This window comes from Ammodytes marinus, assembly GCF_949987685.1.
Source record: "Ammodytes marinus genome assembly, chromosome: 15".
Lineage (NCBI taxonomy): Eukaryota > Metazoa > Chordata > Actinopteri > Uranoscopiformes > Ammodytidae > Ammodytes > Ammodytes marinus.
In genome coordinates, this window is record NC_137219.1 from 4,772,488 (window position 1) to 4,798,591 (window position 26,104).

The following is a 26,104-nucleotide window of genomic DNA, read 5'->3' on the forward strand; positions in this document are numbered from 1 at the left end:
GCGCGGTCACCGTGGCGGACTGACAACAACATCAACAATATGGATCCTCCACAGGTGATTTGTTCAACTTTGACTCAATACCTGGTTTGGAAATAATGTTATAGCGCGTTTTTGTGTGTCTTCCTTCGGTACTCGAAAATGTGGCTACAGTTTACCCACCGTTGGCCGTTGTCAAGAGCTAACTAGCTACCTGCTAACCAATAGCCAATTTATAGTTTGACAAACAACGTTTCGTTTCTAAACTTAACTCCCTTTAAAAGTAATATCACTGACAGTTCCCGACCAAATCATGTGTTTCCAGTGCTAAAGATGGTATCCTGCATTACTGGCGGCTAATCGGTTGCTTATAAACGTTAGCATTTTTTATGATAGTGTAATCATGTGTCTCGCCAAGCTAACAAGTAACCTGTTGATCTTTTTCGAGTGTCAACTTATTGATAAATAATATATAATTCAATGTAGTTACACTGCCAATAGAAAAGCCATCTCATTTTCAGAGTGAGTTCTTTTAAATTGACTGTCCTTTTAGTAACATTATTGTTAGTTGACAGCAGCCAAGTACCATTCATCACAAAAACAGATGAAGGTAATAACCTACATTTAGTTTTAAAAGCCAAATAAATACACAATAACAAAAATATAAGGAAATTCTTAAAGTAGGACCATAACCTTAAACTCTTATATTTATTATATTTACACTGTTCAATAGTCATTTTAAGTGGAGACAGTATAGAATTTTTTATTATCATTGTACAGTGTACAACAGATTTAGCAGCATCCAAGTATACACAAATAGTCCTGGGTATTTAAATAGTTAACTATACAATACATTTAAAACATGATAAATATTATTGTCATATGTCATTGTACCAAACATACAACGACATTCAGGTGCACCTTTTTTTACATGTTGAACTGATGAGCGTCACAAGGATTATTCAAATGCTTTGGAGAGTATACTGTAGCAGTGAGTTACTTTGATGATTTGTTTCACAGAGTGTGGTCGTTTCTTCTCAGGTGCCAGCAGATGAAGATGTGACTCAGCACGTTGGACAAACATCCATAAACCAACTGGAAGCTCAAAGTCGTTCCAGTTTGGATCAGACAAAGCCAAAGCTGGATATGTATGACTGGGAGAACCAACGTCCGTGGGGAGACTATTTGCAGCCTGGTATGGGTAGTAAATAAAAACAATGAATTTCACTCTTTCTTCTGCTTTTTGTAATAATATTTAACAGAATGAGGTGATATAGGAACAAAACGTGTTATTGTTTATACTATTTGGTTTTGACTAAAAATATATGGTCTATATAAATATTTTTTGTTTTGTCTCATGATTATAAGTTGTAAACCTCTTTATAACTGTGAATAACTTTCCGTGTTTTCTGTATCACCAGAATTTCAGGACAGCAACATGTCTCCAGCTCTTCCTCTGTTGCATGGAAACGCTGGAGCTGAACACAACTACACTGAATATTCTTTATTCCAACACAGTGACAACGAATTTGCCCCTTTAAGGTAAAACATTTATGTATGGTTGTGCCTCTACAAGATGTCTACATCTTACAAGATGTTTGCTGTAGCCTTGCCAGAGGAGTTTAACGTGAAAGAAGTCAGAGCTTTTATTTTTATTTTCAATATTTTCAATAGGTTACAAGGCAAGCTATCTTATATTGTTTAGTTAGGTGCAGTTAAAACATGTTTGTGAAGTTAAATGTTTATATTTAAATGTGATTCAATGTTCTCTTATCACAATATGCTAATAAACAACATTGTATAGTTTAACTAACACTCTGGTTTCTTCAGGCTTCAGCAGTATCACACTATATATTGTGGTCACCGTCAATATCGACATCGATCAATATCAAAAGAATAATCGTGATAATATTTTTTGCCATATCGCCCAGCCCTATTTTAAAATGAGATGATGTCTTCTTTCTGCTACCTTGTAATGTAGATTTAAAAAAAGGGCTCTCTAAAATTTGTATTATTATTTATTATTTTCTATATTCATTTACTTTTCTAAAGGGGGTATCCAGACGTGTCCATGGCATCAGAGGCGTTCCACTGTCCAGCCCAGGATCTTACAGCTGGTTCCCTGTCCCAGCATCCTTTGGCCCAGGCCACCGTCCTGTCTGAGGAAGGGGCAAGCAGCTACTGCTCTCTGTCACAACACAGTTTGTCACCGGCAGACAAAGACAGACAAAACGAAACTGCTCAGTCCCCACTTATCACCACCACTGACAAACACAAAATGGCATCCAGAAAAGATGCAGGTATCGGAGGAAAAGACTCGGAGGAGGATGATGATGATGAGACTTTTTTCCTGAGTAAAAATATTCCTGCCCGGGATCTTATGAAAATCCTTCAGGAAGATGTGGGCATGGCCAGCACCAGTAGTAGTAGTGCCTTTTCCTCTGAGACCTCCGTTAAGAGCGCTGTATCTTTAACTGAAGAATCTAAAAGTGCTAAAGTTTGCAAACCACCGACCATTGACCAAAGCACAGTTAGAAGAGAAGGTCCTCCGGGTGAAGCTTCTCTTCCCCAACAGCAGAAACAAGAGCCTGACAAAAGCTCATACCTCGACCAATCACAGAGACGTATTTCCGAAGTCGGTAACATCACCATGGGGATACGCAGCACTCAGCCTGACGACAGCAGTGAATCGTTACAAAGAGAGTTGCGGTTTGAGGTGGAGAGGCGCAATAGCCTTCAAGCCGAATCTGAATCTAAAAACAGACCACAGAAAACTCCTACACCACCTGGTCAATTTCTCACACCGTATCCCACAGCCAAATCTGAAGGCAATCCAGCAAGTGTCGCCAGAACAAATGTTAGTCGCGTTCCGTGGACGGGGCAGTTTTCAGCAGGTGTGGAACAAGGTTTTAGAGGTCAAAACCTCTGGAACCAAACGGGGATTGAAGGGTCTTACCTGGGTTTTCTACCACAGTCTCAGTCCACTCCAGGGGTCTTTAAAGCCCCGCCCAAATCCAGTGTCAAGGCTAAATTAGGGGGACTCTCTCCTATAGAATCCTCATATCAGTCAAACACAAAGATCTCTCCACAGCAGGCTTTTCCTTTGACCGATGTTCTCCGCCAAGGCACAGCAAATCAGTCCCAAGAAGAAGCAAAAGTCCATTCTCTCCCCATTCTCAGCTATATGGAGAAAGTGGAATCATGGCGGGCCAACCAGAGTTCAAACAAGACGCCTGTATTTGATAGCTTGGCACTGCAAGGGTTTTCCGGCGTCTCTCCTAAAAAGAAAGCTTACGACGCAGTTTCTGACACACTCAATCGGCTCCTGAGTCAGCATGCAAGTAGTTTACAACAGCAGCAGACTTCTGTTTCAACTAGTGCAACCAATCAGAATGAGGCACAGAGCGTTTCCACAGTTCCCCATGGTTCTTTTACCAAAAGAGGGGAGGCTGTAGGCAGTGCTCCCAATGACAAAGATAACACCGGGCCTACAGCAAGACAGTCACAGTCCCAATCCTCTATTAACACGGTTGTAGCGGCGACCCAGAAAGATCAGCTGATGGAGAAACCTGCAAAAGAAGAACAAGTTCAGACTCAACTTGATGTTCATCAGAAGCAAAGTGCCACAGTTCAACCCACGCCTCGTATGAGCCTCGGTCAGTTCAGCGATTTCTCACTCGATACGACAATCTCAAGTTCTGAAGGTAGTAAAGACAGTGGGATGAAATTAGCAGCTTCCGTTGGAGCTTCTTCTGTCGTCAGCCTAGAGGTGGATAACTACGCCCCCTACTGGACCTCTAAAGTATCAACACCTCCACCACCTGCGCTCAGGCCACGAGAGCTCAACATTGACGAACGAATACCGGTAATAATAAAATTGTGTATAAAGAAGCATTATGCCAACTTATAAAATATTTTTAAATCTATGTGATTAAGTATTTCTTTTAACTGCATAATCAGTTTTAGCCTATTTACATTTAGCAGTTAATTTTATTCACCATGCACATTGTAGCTGACAAAAAAAATTGTATATTGGTGACATCGTCTGGTATTCATGATTCTCATACATTCCTGTATTTTTTCTTTTTTTTTTCTTGCAGCTGTATCTCCAAAACCTGGGTATTAACCAGTCCCCCTCTACAATCTTAACTCCATTTGCAACCAGAGGGCCAATCAGAGAGCCAGAATTCTCCCCCACTGATCTCTGTACCATTAAAGGATCGATTGGAACTCTGAGCGCCCAGCCCTCTGAAGGTACATCAAAACTGACAAATATTACTGATCAATATATCAACTGCTTATTGGTAACTGTACCTATATTACCCTATTACCGCAATTTTTTGTAAAGCAAATTGCCCCAAGAGACATTAAAGTTTTACTCTACTCTAATAACTCTCGTATTGTATTTTTTCAGGTGGCAGTCCCCATAAAGTCGAGCTTTCCCGGTGCAGTGTTCTGTCAGTGGACTCCAGTGTCTCCATACCTTTCAGCATGGACAGTCTCGGTCCAAATGCTGCATCAATCCCATACCGACCAAAACGGGCTTCACCTCCGTCGGATACAGTAGCTGTCCAGAGTCAGCACAAAATGGCGTCCTCCTCCCTGCCTTATCCCTCCACACAGAAGACCAACCTACAACAACAACAGGGGGACGGCATCCAGAATACCATCCAGCTAGCTACCAAGGCTGCCAAGTGTCTGGATATGGAGTCACCCATCATGAACCGTAGTATGGAGCAAATCGCAGAAACCTCTTTCGTTAGCTCCCAAGCTTTGTTGGAAATCCGTAATCTACTCGCTCAGGCAGAGAACATGGCCTCCACTGGTTCTTCTTCTTCTGCGTTTTCCTCTGCGGCGCCCCGTCTGCCCTCTGAGGACGACGACATATTCCTTTCAATGAAGAAGAAAAGCAGCAGCTTCACAGACTCTTTATTCTCCTCATCCTTCTCCGCTGCTGCTGGAGATTCTAGATCTCGCTCATCGTTGCCGTGGGCGCGGTCCTCATCCGACTCAATGCTACTCTTAGAGAAACTCCGAGACAAATCTATTGGTCGAGAGGGGATGACGTCATCACAGCAACCCAATACTACTAATAATCCATCCACAGTCAAACAAGCTCTTATCACCACACCAGCCACAGCTACATACACAAGGCAACCAGATAACACTGTCAGTCGAGATGCCGGTCCCTTTGTACTTTCCCAATCAGCTCGCCGGGCAGAGCCAGAGGGCTGCAGCGCCGCTCCCCCCGACAACGCAGTCATCACACCACAGCAACCAGTCACCAACCCATCGCCAGCATTCACTAGTACAGAAGGGGACTCTACGCCTACAGACATAGCAGGTAGCATAGAGGAGGAAACACAGACCATTTTGGAGGGTCCGGTAGAGAGTAGCGGTAGCGTTAGTTCCCCCTCGCCCGTCCTAGAAGACTCGGATCAGGCAGTGATGAGTGATGGCAGCAGTGGGAGCTCGCTGGCCGTCAGAGTGGCAAAGTTACTGCAGACTGAATCTCCAGCTACGATGGTTTCCAGTACAACCAGCTTCACTGACCTGGAGGAGAGCAAAGCCAGAGGTAAAGGGGATTCAAATTGTAATGTTGAGGGATAAAGCTATAGTGCGTAACTTCTGTCGCCCCCATGAGGAATTCTGAGTTATAACAACAACACTGTCGATGCAATGTTTCCGTTTGGCAGAGTGGCTAAAGCTGAAGATATCCGGACAGCAGTGTGAGCCTCTGGAGTTGGACAAAGAAGACAGAAGGCGGATTGAAGAGATCAAGAGAGAGCTGCTGTTAAAAAACCCTATGAAGGTAAAGTACTGATAAAAAGCTCTTTATCATTAAAATATCAGTTTTACTCATACAAAGAATAATTTGTAGCAATTTACTACATTTATGAATATTGTAAATTAACTGACAAATGTTTATTTTCATGTTTCAAAAAATTTGAACAAAACATTTTTTATTGTCATTTTTGATGTCTGCCTTCAATCTGTGGACAGCTCAGGTCTCATGCTTAAGGTAACTGCTGTGATGCAGGCATGGTGTGTCAACCTTTGGAAATATTGAATTTGAACAATGTTTCCAGAGCAATTTTGCAGTGAAAAAAGGTTTTTATTTGGATCTTTTGTGGTGTTTGAATTCATTCACAAAGTAACATAGATTGGACATTGCCTGCGATCACAGTTTAACACTCTTGTATTTTGCTTCTCCTTTCAGAGTCAGTTGAGCACGGATACAGAGAGCAGTGCAGCGTCCAGTGTGAGAATCCCAAGACGGGAGGATCTGCTTCAGAAAACTGAGACATTCACTGCTGTCAGTGATGCTAACAAGCAGCCGTCCCAGCCACTGCAGGGCCTCAGTACAAGTAATTTAACTTGTTTTAACTCAGTTTTTAATTAGTATTTTTTACACTTAAATTTAATTTGAATTTTTTTTAAGCAAAGTTTATTTAATTCTTTAAGTGTTCGACAGTTTTAACTTGACAGGGGTTGGTGTGTGTGTTGGGGTGCGTTTGGTTAATTTTGACATGTTGGTTAATATTTATGCTACTGGATATCAGAATTTTCCTTCGGGATCAATAAAGTATCAATCCATCTAATCTATCTACAGATCTCCCTGGCTCCAGCGCACCGCCTCCTCCTTACCAAGATCTGGAGGCTCAGATCCGTGAGATCGCTGTCAGAGAAGGTGTGACCCTCCCCAGGACAAACCTCCAAGCCCTCACATCTATCACCATCGCCACACGCAGACGCTCCAACTCTCCTTCTCCCTCCACCTCCCCTGCACCGGCTATGCTACACCTAACTGAGCTATCTACAGTTGACCATGCTAAAACTGACCGCCAGCTTACCTCTACCATGGATAAAGAGTATAAAACATCCACGGATCAGGCATCTGTGTTTGAACCAAGTCTCTACTCCAGAAACCAAAACCTGATTTTGCAGTCGACACCAGCCAATCAAAAGAGGCAAGATGCTGTTGGAGGCCATTTTGAAAAATCTCCTCCACCGTCACAAGGTTTAGACAGAGAGGAAGTGAACGCTAAAGTAAACAGCTCACAGGCTTTCAAACGAGAGTATGAGTTATTGGTGCAGGACAGCGCTATATCTGGTGTTGGACATGAAACCGAACAGGCAAGTTCATCCACCTCCGAATCTCCACCCAGCATAGGTCACGTCTCACACGTCCACCTCACTCTCTCCCCCAAAATAGCCGATCACAGCTACGGAAACACAGACGCTGGGACACAGCTGCCACGTAAAGAATTTGGGCCCCTAAGACGTTCCCCTATAGCCAGCAGTCCAGACGAAGGAGTGGGTTTGTCAAGTCCACCGGAGTGGTACGAGCGAGTGCCGGACAGAGTGGACACATCCACCCTGTTCAAACCGGCTGTAACCCAGGGAACGATGACGTCATCACAACTCTTTACACCAGTTAACAGAGGTGTGGTGTCACCAAGAACCACAACCACGGAAACACCAGGTAGGCTTGTTATGGATTTAATTTAATTATAACAGAATAATAAAAACTGTTATTTTTAGTTATGTGACAGTAGTTTAATTTTTCTAAATAACTATAAACTGAAAAAGAATATAGGCCTCTCGAAAAAAATTAGAATATGATGGAAAAGTTCAATTTAATTCAAAAAGTTCAACTTTCATATATGCTATAATAATAATTAATTAATATAGCGCTTTTCAAGGTACTCAAAGCGCTTTACAGGGTTCCAGGTTCAATTCGTTCACACACAGTCATACCGGTGGTGGTAAACTACGATAGTAGCCACAGTTGCCCTGGGGCAGACTGACAGAAGCGAGGCTGCCATTCCGCGCCATCGGCCCCTCCGACCACCACCTCAAACATACACATTCACACGAGGCAAGGTGGGTGAAGTGTCTTGCCCAGGGACACAACGACCATGACACAAGTGGCCGGGCGGGGATCGAACCGCCAACCCTAGGATCGTTGGCCAACCAGCTTAACCACCTGAGCCACAGTCGCCACAGTGCTAGATTCCTTACACAAAGTGAAATATTTCAAGCCTTTTTTAATTATTTTTTATTTTGATGATTAAGGCTTAAAATCTAAAATCCAGACCATAAGTCATTTGGATGATAAGTCCATCTCAACAACATTGTTTGATTCATTCGTGGACTGTAAAGATGTCTGTTCCCTCCCTCCCGTCCTCTTCCAGCAGTGCCTGTCCTGTTGCCTTACAAACCGCGTGGCAGTGAAGAGCTTTTCTACGTTCCTCAAACAGAAGCCGACGTCTCCTCTACCCACCCGTCTGACACCACCATGGAGAGCACACACACAGGTACAATCCACTCAGGTGTATCTCTGCTAAGCAACTTTGATGTTTACATGTCACTTTGAAAATAATTTGAACTGAATACATTCAGACACATACACACATTATTAAAACATTAATCAAATAAAATGTAAAAATCCAGTTCATCAAATTGTCAGTTGAATCTTGCAATCAATAAGGAGGCAGTGCTCTGATGTCCCTTGTGCCTGTGTGTGTAGCAGCTGGTCTATTGTAACATACACCAGGCAACACATTAATTATTCATGTTCGGGGGCTGAGCGAGACAAAGAGAGAGGGAGGCCCCAGCAGAGAGGTAGAGGGGACTGTGGGTGTCGGGCTGAAAATGAAGAATTTTTGGTATATTTTTTTAGTAGCATTGCAAATGAGGTAACACTTTTGAATTGTTCCCAGGCTCGGATGACGCTGTGCCTCCACGCTTCAACAGTGACGTCCTGGGACACCAAGACCCCGGGCTGGACCGTGGAGTCACTATCAGACACACAGAGGGAATCTACAGCAAGAGGTTGAAAACAGACACATTCAAGATGAACCAGCCTGCACACAGAGGTGAGCTGAACACACACACACACACACACACACACACACACACACACACACACACACACACAAACAATACGCATATACACACTGTAGTTACTTCCTTAAAGGTGCAGTGTTATAACATTGTGAAATCAAATGTGGAGAAACAAGCGTTAACTGTCCATGAATTGCAAAACCAAGTCTGTCATTGGTTATTTTTGGTAACACTTCATTTAAATTGTGTCAGTCAGGTAAAATTATTAAAAATTTCAGAACAGAATAAATAAGTAAATACTACATCTTCTCCTCATCACTTGATATTAACCAAAGACTTGATGATGCCATCTTTAGTTACTAACTTCTTGTCTTTGAAGGCTTCTGTAGCTTCTGTTATTATTCGAAATTAAGGGTTGCCTAGAGAGCGTTCCAATCTAGAACTTCCACCACTATATACAACTCAATATTCCGATATTACACACTGCAGCTCTTAACACCAAGCATGTCTCTCCTCACAGGTGCCTCAGTGTCAGCAAACAAAACCTCCCAAACCCATGTGAACAAGTCTAGTTCCCATGTATCCGTTGCCTTTACCAGCGTGACTTCATCTACCAACCAAAAAGCCTCAACCAGGAGAGACCAGGGAACCAGCCCGGTGCACTTCCAACGTTATGACCAACCCGGGCCGAGCCGTGAGAGATTCAGGCCTGTTAATGTGAATATGGATCCCAACAATGTGAGCCATCAACGGGACGAAAGCTCTCTCCCACCACGGGTAGGAGGGGAGCGAGACCAAGAGAGAAGGGACCCCAACCCCCAGCCACACAGCAGCACACTGGACCAACTGTGGGGGAGATTCTGTGATGAGTGGAGCGTGGCGGAATCACGACCGACCAACGGCAGAGATGCAACACTTCTGGAGCGACTAGAGCGTCTGTCTCGCATTATTCACAACACGAAGAATGCTGCGGATACATCGGAGGCTAGTGGTCGTCCAGGAGAAAGTACAGGAAGGAGAGGAAAAGGTGCTTCACGGGACAGGGACACGGAGAAGAAGGTAAGAGTGAGCTAGAATGAGATGAACATGATGTATGGGCTCAAGCACTTTAAAGGTGGAGTCAGTGTTCTGGAGAAGGCTGGTTGTCAAAACCAGGCTGTGTGTGTGCTGAAATAAAATCCAGTGTTAATATCCACAGGCTAGGCTCTGTAAACGGGTATGTAAACAAAGGGGCCCACGTAGCTAGTATGGACATAACAGGTAGCAGATCACGAATGGAGATTTACTGATTTTGACTAAGAGTGATTTTGACAACCAGCATTGCATTCTTTTAATGCTTCCTCTTTTTATGAAATTTGAATGTATGTCCATTTAAATTAATGCCTGATTTTATGTGTATCATACCCTGATCTATTGAGAACAATACATCTCTTCCTCCTATGCTGAATGTGTATTATAATAGTGACAATAACACTGATTTCTGATTCCTAGGTTGACGGTCCCGTGCGTCGTTCGGCCTGGACACAGAAGCTTCAGGAACATTCTCAACCTGCAGACGATGACGTCAGTGACTCCAACTCCTCCAGTGTCTCTGATAACTCCTCCCACAGTCCACACCTGGAGTCCGAGACCGTGTCCACCATGTCGGGCTCCATGTCCACCATAGACACGGCCCGGCTGGTCCGAGCGTTCGGCGCACACAGAGTCCAACACCTGAAAACCAACTCCGGCCTCAGTAAACTGTACAGCGCCATCGACAAGCAGAAAGAAGGGAAGGGACACAGGAGAGGAATAAGACAAGAGACGCTTCACTTTGTCACTATGTCGGAAACCACCAACACTGATGAATCCACTGTAAGTCTGCTTTTAGTCTTACTGTAATGTGTCAAACTTATTCAATAAAGGCTTATGCAGGAGAACAGAACAAAGTGAGAACAATGCAAATATAATAAAACTTCTAATGAAAGGTATTGAACAGCTCTAAATGTCTGATGTCATTGCATTGTTCTACAGGTCACTGCTGATTCTGCCTCATCAACCAGCACTTACACCTTCCCCTCTCACCACGGCCGCTCCAAGAAGCCTGTTAGACTGCTCAACAAAGGCATCCAGGCAGGTCAGTTAACAAACCCCGATGATGAGTATTGGTACTTTTTACTCGTTAGCTTAATTAAACAAACAACCCATAATTCAACTGGGTAGAAGCGGGTAGTACTGTCTACTGAAAAAGTCATCTGTGTCAAAAATATGACAGATGGATAAGAGACATTATAAATAGCAAAGTCAATATTGTATATAGAAAATGTCCTTTGTCCCTTCAGGTGGTCTGGAGTTTGTTCGTAACGGGACTCGACGCCACACCAGAGATGTTGGAACCACGTTTCCTTCTCCTGCGCCCTCCAAGACCCAGGGCTCACGCAAACAGAGGAGGAGCAAGAAGGTTCCCCCTAAGACCTACCCCGAAGGTACAGCACACTATACATGAGGCAACTGTGGCCATATAATATGCACTGTCCCTAACAAATAAATAAATATTGTAATACAGACCTTTCACTCCGGCTGATAAATGTTGTGTTCTGATTGGTCGATCATGGCCTGCTGATATTTCTGGATTAGCTGACCTACTAAGGATAATTCACCGTTGCTATGGGTAACAGAATGTTACTAGAGGGATATTGTTTTGTTCGATCACTCCCTATCATAACAATCCGCTGATAGATAGAACAGTTACTATTCCAACAAAAAACTAATTAAAATTAAGTATTTTGTTTCAATTAATTCATTAATTTTGCAGCCAGGCTATTGCTCACCTTGTCTGTCTTTAGTCATTACCTGTTAGCTATAGTACATGATCCTTTACATAAAACATATAGGCCTTCTGTATACATACCTAGAAGTTAGAACTCATTTCTCGCATTGATTTGACTGGTTTTGAATTCTTGTCTCCAGGTGTTTCTTGGTTCGTCTCCGCTGACGACATGAGGTCAGAGGCGCGGAAGGAGAACGAGGAGTCGTCGCAGCAACCGAGCACTTCCTGGTTTGAGCCGTACAGTCGAGTCCCTCCGTGGAGAGAACCGCTCAGACAGAGACAAGTCCATGAAGAAGAAAACACACAGCACAGTGACATCCATCAAACTGAACCAGAACTAGACCCAACAACTAAAACCATTCCCTCTGGTTTGGCACGGATCACTCTCCAGGTATTTGTCTTTTACTAAAACATCACTTTACAGGCTCCTGTGTTAAGGGAAAATGGGTTATTTGTATAATTAAGAAGTATGAAACTTTTTATTATGAATTGTCCTTTTGAAGTAAATTGTTGTTTGCGTTGGGTCAGCACATTTCAGGTTCCTCCTCTGTCCTCTTGAAAAGAACAGATGATTAATTTAAAAAAAAAATCAGTTTTGTACTTGTTGACCCTAAAGAAAAGTGTCACTGTCACTCCTCAACTGTCAATAAAGGTGGAAATACCTAAAAAAAAAAAAAAAAAGTATCTAACTTGTGGCCCTTCTCTCTGGTACACAACCCTGTTCCACCCTCCAGGAGGCTCTGCTGATGCGTCGTCCTGACTTTGTCTCTGAGTCGAAGCAGCGCGTGAGGCGTTTGGAGCGACAGACAGAGGAGAGGAAGCTGCAGGACATATTCAGCAGAGAGAGAGAGCAGCTGTACAGACCGCTGCCCAGGCACGCAGGTACAACACTACCAGCTTTATATACAACAAACCTAAATGGGGAGTCAAATCGGTCAGAAACTTAGTTATTGGCTCATAGAATCACAGTGGTCTCTGTTTTTAGTTTTCAGAGCCCCGTTTGAACAGTTTCTGCACATGCATTGTACATTGTACAGAAGGATCCATTACTTGTAGTATTTTTTAAAGGTGTAATTTTAAAATCTAGAGTATTTCTTTAATGTGTGTTCAGGCCCCGCTGTGCTGCTGAGAGCTGTTCCCAGGAAGGAGATGATCCAGAGATCCAAACAGTAAGAGATTTGATCTGACTTTTTGAATAGTAATACCTTGTGTAACACAGATGTTGCAGAAAAGTCGACTATAATTAATTATATTATAAAATGAATAATGATTATTTGCTGGTAACGTCGTCTGTTCTCCAGGATCTATGACAGTCTGCCAGAGGTGCAGAGAAGGAGAGAGGAGGAAAGAAGGAAAGCAGAGTATCGATCGTATCGGCTCAACGCTCAACTCTTCAACAAGGTACAAACTAAACAAAACAACATTTTGACCAGAAAAAACAAGATGATTCAGACAATCTCTGTAAGAACTAATTTTATATAAATGATTACTATGTTTAGGACCTTAAAGATGTTTTTTTTTACTACAGTTTGTGAGTTTGTATGAATAAAAATGATTTTTGTCTTTCAGAGAATCACCAACCATATCCACGGAAGAAGAACAGCGTGGCAGTGATCAAACTTCTTACTCTGTTGGATAAATCAATAATGTGCAAATGTTTTTAAGTATTTTTATTATTTTTTTTAGATTAAGAACATTAAGAACAAACTACCTAACTGAGCTCAAATTAGATTTTATTTATTTGTGACCAAATGTTTTAAAGTTGGTATCTGAAAGATAATGTTGAAAAGTAGAATTCTACTCATTAGATACATTTTATTTTGTAACTTTTTCTACCTACATACCAGAAGTGTCTTTTACTTTGGTTTTAACTTGAAAACGTCTGTATATTGTAAAAAATAAAGTAGATTTCTGCAGATACTCAATTGTATTCAATAATACATTGAAGGTTGACAGACACACACTGGCTTTAATAATGTCTTTATTGATCAGTTATCAGTTGTGCAAGAGCAGGAAGCCACACGAGGAAAAGGTAAGACGAGTTCAGAACATCAGCTGCTCACTCACACAACACATAAATAACACAATGAATAAATAAGAAATGTCTGCAGCCATTTTTCCCTCTTGAAACTACAGTTACGGTCTGTAAATGCACTATGCCCATTCATTAAATTAATCATAAATAAAATTCAAGTCATGACAACACATGTAAACAGTCTAAGAATCGGTTAAATAAAAAATGATTTACGGATTAATGATCTAAAAAAAGTATTTAAAAAAAAATCAGCCATGGCAAAAGTGGTGAAGAAAAACAAATATTCTTTGGCAAAGATGGTGGTTTTGCATTTAAACAAGGATTTTTCTAATCAAATCAGAAATAAGGCAGGTGAGTGACCGCTCTTTAGCACAAGGCTCTCTGCAGGTTTTTAAGGCTCGGACGACGTTTCAAATACAGCAACAGGAATCTCCACAGAACAAAGGTAACACACACGGTCCTTTCTGGATATTTTTTTTGTAATTCAGTAACTTTCCCAATACAACTGGTGTGTGTTCTATACCAAGCATGTAGACGTGGTTGACGTTAATAGCTAACTGGATTTCATTTTTACACCACCTGTGTATTAAATAATTAATAATTTAACTGATAAATTAGTTCTTAAATAAATAAAAACACGTAAAATCTCTTGAGAATAATTAGCTTTTCTTCTGTGCAGTCCACAAGGTTAAAATCAAATAATAAATCCACCACACAGACGGACATCTACTTAATTGTAACTTTATCTAAAAATCACTTTTGTCATCAGATCATTGAAGCAATAAAGTTACATCCAAATAAAGCGACTGTGCAGATTTCGTTCTCTATGGTTTCGTTATATGTGCAAAAAGTCTCTTTGACCAAATCACAGTAAAGTAAAATGCCCACCACTTTGAATGGACAAATCTATTATTAATATTCTTTTTTTCTAAATCACGTAATCCTCCGTTCCCTTTAGACAGTAAGGTTATAAAAATGGAGCACACAACCGTTGACACCTGATTTTAAATATTGTAGCACAGTCATGATCCTGTGTATTAACGTTAACACAGAAACGTGGAGCAAAATCCAATGTTCTTCTGGCCTAACACTATATAAACCACTTTGCGGGTTCCACACCAGGGCCAAAGACCAGTTTGAGAAATGATCTATGCAACAAAAAATTATATATACGATATATATTGGTGAAAATCTGGGCAGCATGCAGCAGTGCAGGTGCAAGTGTTTCTTCTTATTTTTCTGGCCATACAACTATATTGCTGTAAGCTACAATTTGTAGACCGGCCGAAGTGCAGAAGTTTCATCTAAGTCAATTTGAAAACCAAGTTGAGCTGAATTAGATTTTAAGACCAACTGTCAAAGTCCTTTTGAGGTTTCACCAAAATGAAAAAGAGATATTTGATAGTGTTGGTATCACTTAGTGTTACAGGCCTAAGTAAATATGATGCTTCATGGTCATGATCGAATTTTACTTTAAATTCGATTCAGAAAATAACACGTTATAAAAAAATTAGGTAGAATTACTAATCGAATTATTTAAACTCGAGTGGCCCAGACGAGTCCCAAATATTTAAAATCCAAATCAGACTGGTTTTAAACTGTCGCAGAATAAGCTGCGTTTCAAAGAAGACACAGGCCGTCCCCGTACACGTTTGTTCAACTAAAATACCTCCTGGTTTGACTTGTTTGGCCCTGGAGTGGAGATGTTGATAATGGGAGTGGGGGCTTGCTGTTGTTGCTGTTGCAGTTGTTGTGTAGATGCAGCAGGCAGGATAGTAGGGCAGGTGAAGTGTAGTTTAAGTCCTAAGCAGACTGAACAGGTGTGTAGTTCAGGTGCGTAGCAGACTGTGAACTCTCTGCAGTTGTGTCTGTGACAGGACGAGGCGATGGACCTGCTCCTGACCGCGGGGACACGGGACACTGACCCGCCCCACCAGCACCGTGTCACCGTGACGCTCCTCCTTCGCCTGGAAGCAGAAAATAGTTTGTTTTAGATCTTCAAGTTTCCTTATCCATCTAGTGGCGCTTGACACAGAGAGTCCTGCCAGATCCCCCATTGTGTCCTTTGAGACATTTAAATGTTTTTAGTATAAGTAGTAGTCTGCTCCTGGGACATCTAATTGTGTTTTCCTAATAAATGGAAAAGAAAAAAATAATCATGGAGCAGCTTTGTATTTTTTTAAACTAAAGGAGAGCTGATCAAGAAGCTTTCATGGGAATACAACAAAAAATAGTTTGAAATTAAAAAGCAACTGTTTGTTTGTGGACATTACTTTTTATTTAATGATTTTTTCCACAAATGTAAAAGATGATTTATTTAGAATTTAAAAAAGGTTTATATGAGACAATGAGCTCAGACTGACAGTGTGTCTGTGTGGTGCTGCTCATACCTTCACAAACGATGTGGAAGGGAACGTGGCAAAGTCTGAGGAGACTCGAGCTCCAGCATGATGGTTGACCACGTGCTCTCCTACTTCATCCTGACAGTGACGACATTGAAGAAGAACATTTAGATTATTCCTGAATTATTACCTGTAATGTATTTTAAGGATGTTAGTAGTATTATTATTATTAGAATAGTTTTCACTGTAGTGTGTTATTTACCTTCAGTCTGTCCAGAGTGTCTTTCAGGGACTGTAATCTGGCCGTCTGTTCCAGGAGCTGAGCACTAGGTGTCACTGCAACACAAATAATTACTACTTTAGGTGCTCTGTCAAACTAAAGGCAACCCAAATGAATGTATCAACATTTTATCACTTTACTCATCTAGATTTTGGCGGCTGGACTGTCAAGACCACACAGAGATTTTAGTGAGTGAATCAAATAGAAACAATAAAACTTTGGTTGACACAAAAATAGGATTCTTTGAAGACTTGCGTTGTGCTGCACGCACGCACACACACATGCACGCACACACACACGCACGCACGCACACACACACACACACACACACACCTGGGGTTTTCCCGGTGATGTCGACCACCTTGACGTTGGCGCTCATCTGCAGCAGCGTCTCCAGCAGCTGGTCTGTCTTCCGGTACAGAGCGCCGGAGACGACCTCCGGGCGACCGCCGTCTCTGGAGGGAAGTTTAGTCACGTGGAGAGGAGGCAGGGAGGCCAGCTGGGCACGCATCTTCTCCGCCTGAGATAGGGGAACATATGTTAAAAAAGCAATACATATATTGACATTACAGCAGCAAAGTGGATCAAATAAAATAACTAAATTACTATGATTGTATCAAGGTTATACATCTTCAGCAATGCCACAATGAGGTTTATGAATAACATTAGTTTAATAACGGCGGGTTGTTTACAAAAAAACTTATCTATCGAAATGCATGTGTGGCCGTCTTAATGGGCCAAATTCACAGAACAGATGTGCATGTGAATATATCCCAAGAACATGAAGAGATCAAGTTGTCATTAAAGAAACGGGCCAGTTAAAAACAAATGTATCCAAGAAATAGTTTTTAAGTGTGCATTTGTTCATTACTGTGCCGCTGTGTTCTTACTAATTTCAGTATCCTACTTCAATATGTTTCTATACAGTAAGTCAGATTTTGAGCTGATTCCCACCTTGAGTCTGTTGTTGTCATTCTTGAGGTGTTTGATACAGAGTCTCTGAGCTTCGATCTGATTGGTTAACAACGGAGAGTCTATCACCGTGACGCCCGAGCCTGAGCCCACTCCAGGCATCGTGTTAGCTGTAGGAGAGAGAGCAGAGACATGTTACCGGATTAGGATTTTAAAATCATACTGAACAGAGTTGCTCAATGTGGATTAAGACCATGCAAGGAGATGATGTACATTCGTATGTATGATTTGTTTCTCCAATATCACATTAATTGATATAATTTACGCACAAAAAATGCTTCATAAAGTCATATTGTTTTTCTAACAGGATTCTGCAGGTTCATCAAATTAAATGTAAAACTTTTTTTCTACCAGTTACCATACAATATTGCCTTGATGTATTTTTCATTATGTCAAAATAAATTCCAGCAGTACATAACAATAATTCACAAATATTAAATAAAATCAGTAGTAGATGCGGGATGTGTAGCCCTGGGCTTAAACCATGCATGTTGTATTTAACTGTCGTCAAACCATGCACAGCTTAAACATTTAATTTCAGTGTTTTGTTCTTTTTTAAACAAAAGTGATCATGCAGGATCAACAGCAGGCACCAGTACTAGCAGGTAGATACCTTGTTGTTCCTCTGAAGAAGGTAAAGTGAGAGATTAAAAGTCACAAAGAGAAAAGAGTAAAGACAAAGAGGAGGGTTATACAAAGTGGTTGGAGGTAAAATGATGATAAATAACCCCAAAAGTGTTTAAAATTACTTCTCATGATTTGTTTTTAGTCTGGTTAAGAGAAAAGTGGTTTTAAGAATGAGTTACACTTGCTTATCTAGAAACCACCACATAAGAACATGTAGTTCTCCACTAACCTCCAGTTCCTCCTGTGACTATGTTAGCGATCCCCGACGGTCCGGTCCCTCTCAGCCCGTCCACGGTGTTCTTTGACTGGCTGTTGATTCTCTGCTTCAGCTCGGCTTTCTCTGACTCCAGCTGGTCTATGTCGGCCTGCAGCGCATCCATCGTCTCCTCAAACTCCCTGTAAACATGGCACAGCTGTAGACAGTGGCGTAGGTTTGGTTTAAACATATTATGTGGGGCTTTTAGGGGCCCTACTTTCTTTTAAATTTGTATGCACCGATTTGTGCCTTTTCTGCATAAAATTTATGGTGGGAGATGTTTTTTTTTCTGTAAAGCAATAGTGCTTTTGAAAGTATGTCAATATGAAAAGTGGGAATTTACACAAGTTACTAGCAAGAAGACAACATTTTGTCTGTTACACTTCACATCGGGCCTTTAAAATTATCCTAAGGCCTCGTCTTTTAATTTTTTTTTTGAGGAAGACAAATCTACCTCTTCTACATATTAAGGGGGAAATATCCCCTGCATCCCCCCCTGAAAATCTCCGCCTATAGAGATCTGTGGCGGACAGTCATGAGCCTGAATCTACAGCCAGACGTTGTATTTACTTCTCTTTCTTCTTGAGCAGAGTCTGGGCCTCGTCCAGTCTGGTCTGAATCTTTTCAACTCGCTCGTCGGCGTCTTTAGACGAACTGTCCAGCTTCTTCTCCAGCAGACTGAGACGCACGTTGGCCTCACTCAGCTCCTCGCCCTGTAACACACACAAAGAATTCATGCTATTAGTAGATTTTCATTGAAGCAATTAACCAATATAGTATTTAACTGTGTGAAAGATTAGATGCAAGAAGTCCATTTGGATTTGCCAGTTGTGGTTTCCTGAGTGGCTTTTCTGGGTTTTTTTTTCTGTCCGACCTCGTAGTCCAGATCCCAAAGATACTGAAATGTTTTCGTATGTGGCTTGGAATCAAAGAACACTCTGCATCCAAACCCACCTTGATCTTGAGGGATTTCTTCAGCTCCTTGATGACGGTCTCTCTGTCTTCCAGCTTCATGCCCAGACCTTCTGCGTCAGTGATTTCAGCTCGAAGTGCAGCGGCGCGCACATCCACTGGAGCAGGGTTCTGACAAAAGAAAAACAGTGGAAAAAAATATTAAAAATCCAATCCTGCTGTCAATTCAATTCAAACTACTTTATTAATCCCACTAGGAGCAATTGGTTATTGGCAAACAAATCAAAAAACCTTAGCGATCATGTCCAGGTAAGAACTCAGACCTGTACAGTCATACATACATATCTATTTATTTTTTCACATTGTCACCTGGTTCTGAGGCCTCTCTGAGTCGTACTCTCCCTCCTGCATGGCGGTGGCCATCTTGTTCATGGTTGCTATGACGATGCAACAGGACTGTCGCAGTAACTCGTAGGGGTTGGCGCCCTGGGATCCATAGATCTGAAAATGATGTGAAGTTTGCTTGTCAATATCTGGAGCTGTAGGTGTGTTTTATTAAAATGTTTGAGTTCCCCATGGTCTCTTTTTCCTACGTTAGTTTCATTGCAGTTCATTCATCAATATGCGTCTGACTGTTTTAAATAAATAAATAAATAGTTTGTAATGTCGTGTGTACCTGCTCTCCTGCCTTGAAGGCCACGTCCTCCAGTTTGACGGCGGCCAGTCCCTCCTGTTCCCCGAGCGGCGACATCATCTGAGCTCCGGCCGCTGCCACCTCCTGCAGCAGAGCCACCACCCAGGTCAGGTGCTTCCTGCAGTCTGACAGGGTGTCTGACACCTGGGGGGCAAAGGGCAACAGTTATCATTACATTACAGTTAGCGTTACATTACAGTTAGCGTTACATTAGTTAACATTAAGGGAATTGACCAGGAATCGAACCCTGGTTTAGCGGGCTTGTCATATTGTGTATGGACTGTGAAGCCCACTGAGGGAAATGGCTATATAAATAAAAACTTGATTTGATTTACTGCACCAAATAAAAGTTAGCGGTGTTACCTACTGAGGTATCACTGAGTTCTTTATATTTGTCAATATTCTACTAAAAAGTTCCTAGTGATCAATCTTGATTTTTTTTTTTCATCTTCTGCAGGAATAAAATAAACTTAACTTAGCCTGAAATTATAATTAAATGTACAGTAATATAAGCTTTGACTTGAACCAAAAACTGTACAGTAAAGAGGTCTGGTTGCCATTGTTACCTGTTCTCCAAATGTGAGTGCTGCAGGTATCCCCGGTGCGTCTGTCCCCGGCATCCTGCGGCGGATCTTCTTACAGAACTGTCTGATGTCACTGCAGGACGTCTCCAGGTCTTTGAGCAGCACGGCCAGGTCGGCCTTCTCCTGACCCGTGTGAAGGAACGCACGCAGACGCCCCACCTCTACCGCCATGCAGTCCAGGGCACTCTGGGTAAACTGGACATGGACACACAACAGGGGAATGTTAAGCTGGTGAAGACACGTGTGTTAATGTTAGTAACCTGTTTAACAGAAAAGCTGATTGGGCTTGAAAGAAAAAGGCAACTAGATTGAAAAAAATAAATAAGTAAAGGAACTATTTTGTTAAGACATGTTTGGGGATTTTTATGAACATATTTTTAACACTAGCCAAAAAAAAATTGCAAATTCAAAACTTTTCCAAATTATTCAGTTCATTTCAAACATTTTCCAGGCCTGGTAAACATTTTTTCTAATTTCAAAACCTTTCCAGGCATTTCATGACCCTAGAAACCTGTTTAAAGAAAAAGGTGGTTCTACTGTTACTTTTACTTTGTGTATATTCCTCACAGCCGGCTGGTGCTGCTGGTACTCACTCTGATGTGATCGGCTAGCTGCATGGTGCAGTCCTCGTTCTGATCTGCCAGGTGGATGCTGTACAGGTGCTGAGAAGGGACAAAAGTTGTGTATAAAAAGTATGTCAAACTAATAAGCTCTCTAACTGTATGTTTGCAATCAATTTATTTAAAAAAAAAACAATAAACACATGGCGGGATGGACATTATTACCAAATAAATATATCCTCCTTTCATGTACATTTTTTGGCGAAATAATCGTGTGTGTGTGTGTGTGTTTACCTGATAGTATTTAATGGCCTTGGTGAGCGGCTCCACATTAACCGTCTCATCCAGCTGGTCTTTGTGCAGCAGGTCGATGAGGAAATCTAGAGAACGTTCGTGGACACACATCTCCGGGTACAGAGCGCCTATCTTCTTATAGACATCTACACTGCACTGAGACAGGGCCCTGAAACACACACACACAGATTTGTTAGAGCGTATATATACCATTTAAGAGTATAGAGTCACACAACAATTTTATAGCCTTCACATTTACATATAACCTTTGGAAATTAATGAGCATTTTCAGTTAATTTCATGCCTATATTCCTTCTTCCTTATGGTTACTTTTATGGTTCTTCACAGACGTAAGTGCAAATTATGCACAACAAGTCAATGTGTACTATTCCACTTTGTAATTCAATAAATAAATAATGGGTAAAAAGTCCAAATTAAGCGACGATAGGCTGAAAGGTCTGTGATATCTCCCTTGATGTTAGTGACTGTGGTTTAGACGTACTGTTCATATTTATGTAGCGTAGCCTGCAGCAGACTGAGGGAGTAAACCAAACCACCGGCGAAGCTCAGCTGCTCCCCGACTCCTCCCTTCAGCCCCGATCGATCCACACAGCTCTCATTCAGCTCAAACTTCTCCTGGGCCTGTTTACTGATCAGCTCCGCCTAAAGACAGACAGACAGACAGACAGACAGACAGACAGACAGACAGACCCACACGCACACACACACACAAATATACAATGAATTTAGAAACATATAAACAGTTGAGTGGCTTCTTTGCTAAGTATTAATGATTTGCCTGATGTTTGTTTCTTCATAAAGAATTATGAAATAGCCTTGTGTCCCTACATTTATTTTTTACATAATTTATAAAAATATAAAACTGACGGAGCTACTTAGTATGAAAAGATACTTATTTGATGCTAACTACTTTGTTTAACCGATATCTTACTGATGTAACAGAGTAATATATACAAAGTTGATTAAAATCCTTTCTGTCCTTTCTTCCCCATTCTTCTTTTTCTTACCATTCATTATCTATTAGAGGTAATGTGTTTATAAAAGTCATGTGTTTACCCTTTATATATACAGTCTATGGCAGGGGTGTCAAACATACGGCCCGCGGGCCGGATCCGGCCCGCGAGATGATTTGATCAGGCCCGCGACCTGTAGAGCATAAATTTCTGAGTATGTCAAAAAAAAAAGTAAGTCTCTAGCCCATTCCTGTGAGGAGTTATGAATTTTTAAAGAAATAACCGAAATGCTCACTCCTGCCGCTAGGGGGCAGCCTAAATAAAAAAAGCACATTTTAGCAACGTGGTAAATGGTAAATGGCAATCCTGCTTCACCGCTATTAATGTTTCCTACAGTGCTTTATGGCAAAGTAAAAACCAAAAAAAAAAAACATTTTTATTTTTAGTACATTTATTTTATTACTTTTTAATAAAAATAAAACTATTTTTATTAGCAGGAGCATGCTAGTGTAGGCCTACAAGATTTATTTCCTAATTTTCAATGCTGCTTTATTTTTATGTTTTAAATTGGGAAAAACAAATTCCAAAACAACCAATAACCTCTGTATTTAAAAATAAATCAAAACAGTAGAAGTTGCACTTTTATTTAATTGTATTTTGTACAGTCTGCATGTTTGCACAAAATGTGTCCCTGTACATATAATAAACAAAATTGGACAACTGTAAGGTCAGTGCCTGTTGTATTTGTGTATTCAAATAAACAGTTGTTTATTTCATTAGTGCACATTGGCATCTTTGAGCAAAATACCCCCAAAATTTTTGCTGCGGCGCTTCGCGCCGCACCTCCTATTCCCATGGCCAGCAGCAACCTTTACTAAGACATTTCCTGGGGGGTACAGAGATCCCTTGTGATCCGTGATAATGTAGGTTGCAAATGTAGGCTGAGTGATAAAGCATATTACTGAAAAACAAAGTTAGGGATTTGGAGTTATTTTGCCATTATTTTACTAGTCCGGCCCACCTGAGATCAGAGAGGCTGTATGTGGCCCTCGAACCAAAATGAGTTTGACACCCCTGGTCTATGGTGTTTACCTTGCATATGAGCCTGGGCATGAGCAGCAGCACCAGGATACAGTCGTGGTCTCCACCGTGACGCAGGAAGGACTCGGGCATGAAGGACGTCAGCAGAGAAACCTGTCTGTTCGCCTGACCAACCTCCATCTTCCTCAGCTCCATCTCAATGGCCTGCACACACACACAGGAAATACACATTAGAGTTAATACATAACATAAATTTGACAGTTTAAAATAAAAGATATACAAACAGGTCCAAATGTAGATGAGGTGCAAAATTGAAGAAGTTTCAGCTTGACTAAGAAAGCCTAAAGAATAGAGGGACTTTAAAAATACTCTTCTGGGCACTATTTGTGTTCAAAATAATTATTATCTGATCGTCTTTTTCATCATGATTTTCATTGTTTCAACTACCAATAAATATAGCTGTTAATTTAAAAAAATGGCGAAAAAGGATATTCAGACTAATACTGAATCACATTTAACGTCATCACACGACTGAGAACTACTTGTTATTCAGACCAAAGAGCTCTTATGGTGTCTGACCTTGGCGTAGGCCTTTGTCTCTGCAAACTTGATCTTGAAGTCAAACAGCTCTGCAGGCGGCTGCTGCTGTAGCTCTGCTGAGGCTTCCTGCTGGCTGGTCAGATCTCTGTTCACCTCCTGGAGACAACACAATGGAAGAGTCAGACACACAGAGACAGGTAGGATCATACCTGCTTCAAACTGGAAACTGGAGGGTGGGAAGTGCAGAAGTTACGTATTATAGCTTTAATAAACAATTAACATGCAAAAAGTGCTCCAACTAAAAACTATACCCAGTCCCAGTCCATTCTGTCTGTACCTGTAGGTGGGCCGTGAGCTCTCTGTATTTGGTGATAGTCTGTTGATAATCAGCGACGGTCTCCTGCGCGGCTTCAACTCGTTTCTCGGCCTCTCTGACTCTGGAGGCTCCCAGGTCCAACATCTCCCTCAGCTCCAGCTCCGTCTCTCTGCCGTTCTCCTGCAGCTCATCGTTCATCTCGTTTATAGCTTCCTGAAACAAACAGCCTCAGTCATTTACTCTAGTCCTTTGACGTCCATTGTTTACATTTCTAATAATTCAAATTAAAAAGATTTAAAATAGTACAAATATATTCTACTTTTATTTCAAATGTTAAACTATAATCATAATGTATATGATTTGAAAACCCATGATTGTAACCAATATCTCTTATTTATTTAGTAACAAAATCAGAACCCAAATGTTTTGAGAAATGCCATATTCATAAACATTGTGCCGACACTGTAAGTGACTTTATTTGGCCAAGTGAAGGAAGGAGCAGCGGGTCATTTGTTTGAACGAGGTCGATGGATATTGAAAGTGGACTTAATTCAAACAGTAACTCACTATTGACTGCAGTAACAAATCACAAGAGAGCAGTATGTACTGTACAAAGTAAAGAGTCAGTCTGCAAACTGTGGCACTTTCATTTTCTCTGACCTCAGTCCTATAAATACAAATAATTAGGCAGAGAAGGAAATGCACAAGTCTCAAGACATTAGCTGTGGATTTTATTTTTTATTTTTTTTATCAAGTTTTTTTATTTGTTTTTTATGTATAGAAAAGTGAAAAAGTTGTTAATTTGTTACAGACAGGTAGTATGAAAGAATAAATAAAAAACAACTTATGCCACTAACATCGAGACAAACAGTAAAATAAAATAAACATCAAAATACCCAAAAATAATCCCTCCCAAGTCACTGCCGGTTCACAAAGCCTGAAATGAGCCCAAAAAAGGAGCTGTGGATTCTTGAAACGAAAAACTGAATCAACTTTGATGTTGAATTAGTTTAATATGAATGAATGAATGAATGAATGAAAGCTTAGACAGTAGATTGTTCTCTCACCAGATCAGTGACTGTCTCTCTCAGCTCGCGGACCTTCTCCTCCAGGTCAAGGTTTCTCTCCGTCAGCATCTCCACCATCTCCTCTGCTCCCAACGCTGCATCCACCTGGAACAAAGCACATCTGAACTGGTAACTTAGACCCCCAAAAAGCGTGGTCCTGTTTTGTATGTACATTTGGGTTGTGATTTTCTTGTTAGAAAAAAAAAACATATTAAAAACATATAAAAATGTACTTTATTTTTTTATTTTAAACAGGCGCTAGTGTCGTAAAAACACTACCGCTTTGGTCCAAAGGGGGCACTAGGATCAACAAAAACAGAAAGTTCCTGGAAGCTACTCTGAAATTTTCTCTCTTTTTTTGCATTCCAATAATGAAATCATCAATCACTTTGCCAATAGGCTTTTAAAGTTCACATTACAATAGGTTTCCTGAGTCAGTTGCTGGTGGCCTGTAGGGTGATTTATGTCAATGAATAGCTGCAGAAGCCTCTTTTTTTTTAGCCTGTTTAGCCTTTGGTAATAATGAAACCCCCTCACACTGACCTGTTCTTTGAGCTCGTCGATGGTCTTCTCAGCCTGGCTCATCTCCTCCTGTAGTTTCTCCTTGGTGCTGCGGTGAGCGTCCAGCTCCACGTTCTTCTTCTCCATCTGCTTCTGCAACTTCAAGTGTTCCTGTTTCTCTGACGACGACAGGTCACGCATCCTGGTACACACACACACACACACACACACACACACACACACACACACACACACACACACACACACACACACACACACACACACACACACACACACACACACACACACACACACACACACACACACACACACACACGTAAGAGCTTTGTGGAACTTCTTATACTTTTATCTTTTAACCCTTTCTACTGTGTTTACTGTTAACTATAAGGAAGTACAATTAAACTTAGAAAATATTTAAGGTTAGGGTTGAACTTTTTCTTGGTGTCCTGCAGT

At 41.2% G+C, this 26,104-nt stretch overlaps 2 protein-coding genes across 2 annotated transcripts in view; one reads left to right on the top strand and one right to left on the bottom strand.

The window, feature by feature from the left end:
- alms1 (ALMS1 centrosome and basal body associated protein) lies at positions 1–13,510 on the top strand. Its single transcript, XM_080042207.1, has 20 exons — positions 1–54; positions 1,018–1,171; positions 1,398–1,518; positions 2,029–3,841; positions 4,077–4,230; positions 4,391–5,551; positions 5,673–5,788; positions 6,197–6,344; positions 6,590–7,462; positions 8,175–8,297; positions 8,703–8,858; positions 9,347–9,885; positions 10,318–10,680; positions 10,840–10,942; positions 11,148–11,291; positions 11,776–12,026; positions 12,370–12,517; positions 12,747–12,804; positions 12,937–13,036; positions 13,205–13,510. The coding sequence occupies exons 1-20, from the start codon at positions 40–42 to the stop codon at positions 13,247–13,249; spliced, it is 6,585 nt and encodes a 2,194-aa protein (XP_079898333.1). The 5' UTR covers positions 1–39; the 3' UTR covers positions 13,250–13,510.
- A 1,989-nt stretch (positions 13,511–15,499) lies between these two features.
- The window catches only part of dctn1b (dynactin 1b), a gene marked incomplete at its 3' end in the record, with an annotated part of 39,336 nt that continues 28,731 nt past the window's right edge, over positions 15,500–26,104 (bottom strand). The window contains exons 11-29 of the mRNA XM_080042359.1: positions 25,673–25,832; positions 25,130–25,234; positions 24,084–24,275; positions 23,786–23,902; positions 23,258–23,410; positions 21,694–21,854; positions 21,192–21,360; positions 20,931–20,999; positions 20,320–20,532; positions 19,736–19,897; positions 19,429–19,560; positions 19,102–19,227; positions 18,718–18,860; positions 18,121–18,287; positions 17,247–17,374; positions 16,626–16,812; positions 16,275–16,348; positions 16,061–16,150; positions 15,500–15,637 (exon numbers count right to left, since the gene is read on the bottom strand). Of these exons, the coding sequence (XP_079898485.1) occupies positions 15,500–15,637; positions 16,061–16,150; positions 16,275–16,348; positions 16,626–16,812; positions 17,247–17,374; positions 18,121–18,287; positions 18,718–18,860; positions 19,102–19,227; positions 19,429–19,560; positions 19,736–19,897; positions 20,320–20,532; positions 20,931–20,999; positions 21,192–21,360; positions 21,694–21,854; positions 23,258–23,410; positions 23,786–23,902; positions 24,084–24,275; positions 25,130–25,234; positions 25,673–25,832 (2,686 nt within the window). The remainder of the gene's footprint in view (positions 15,638–16,060; positions 16,151–16,274; positions 16,349–16,625; positions 16,813–17,246; positions 17,375–18,120; positions 18,288–18,717; positions 18,861–19,101; positions 19,228–19,428; positions 19,561–19,735; positions 19,898–20,319; positions 20,533–20,930; positions 21,000–21,191; positions 21,361–21,693; positions 21,855–23,257; positions 23,411–23,785; positions 23,903–24,083; positions 24,276–25,129; positions 25,235–25,672; positions 25,833–26,104) is intronic.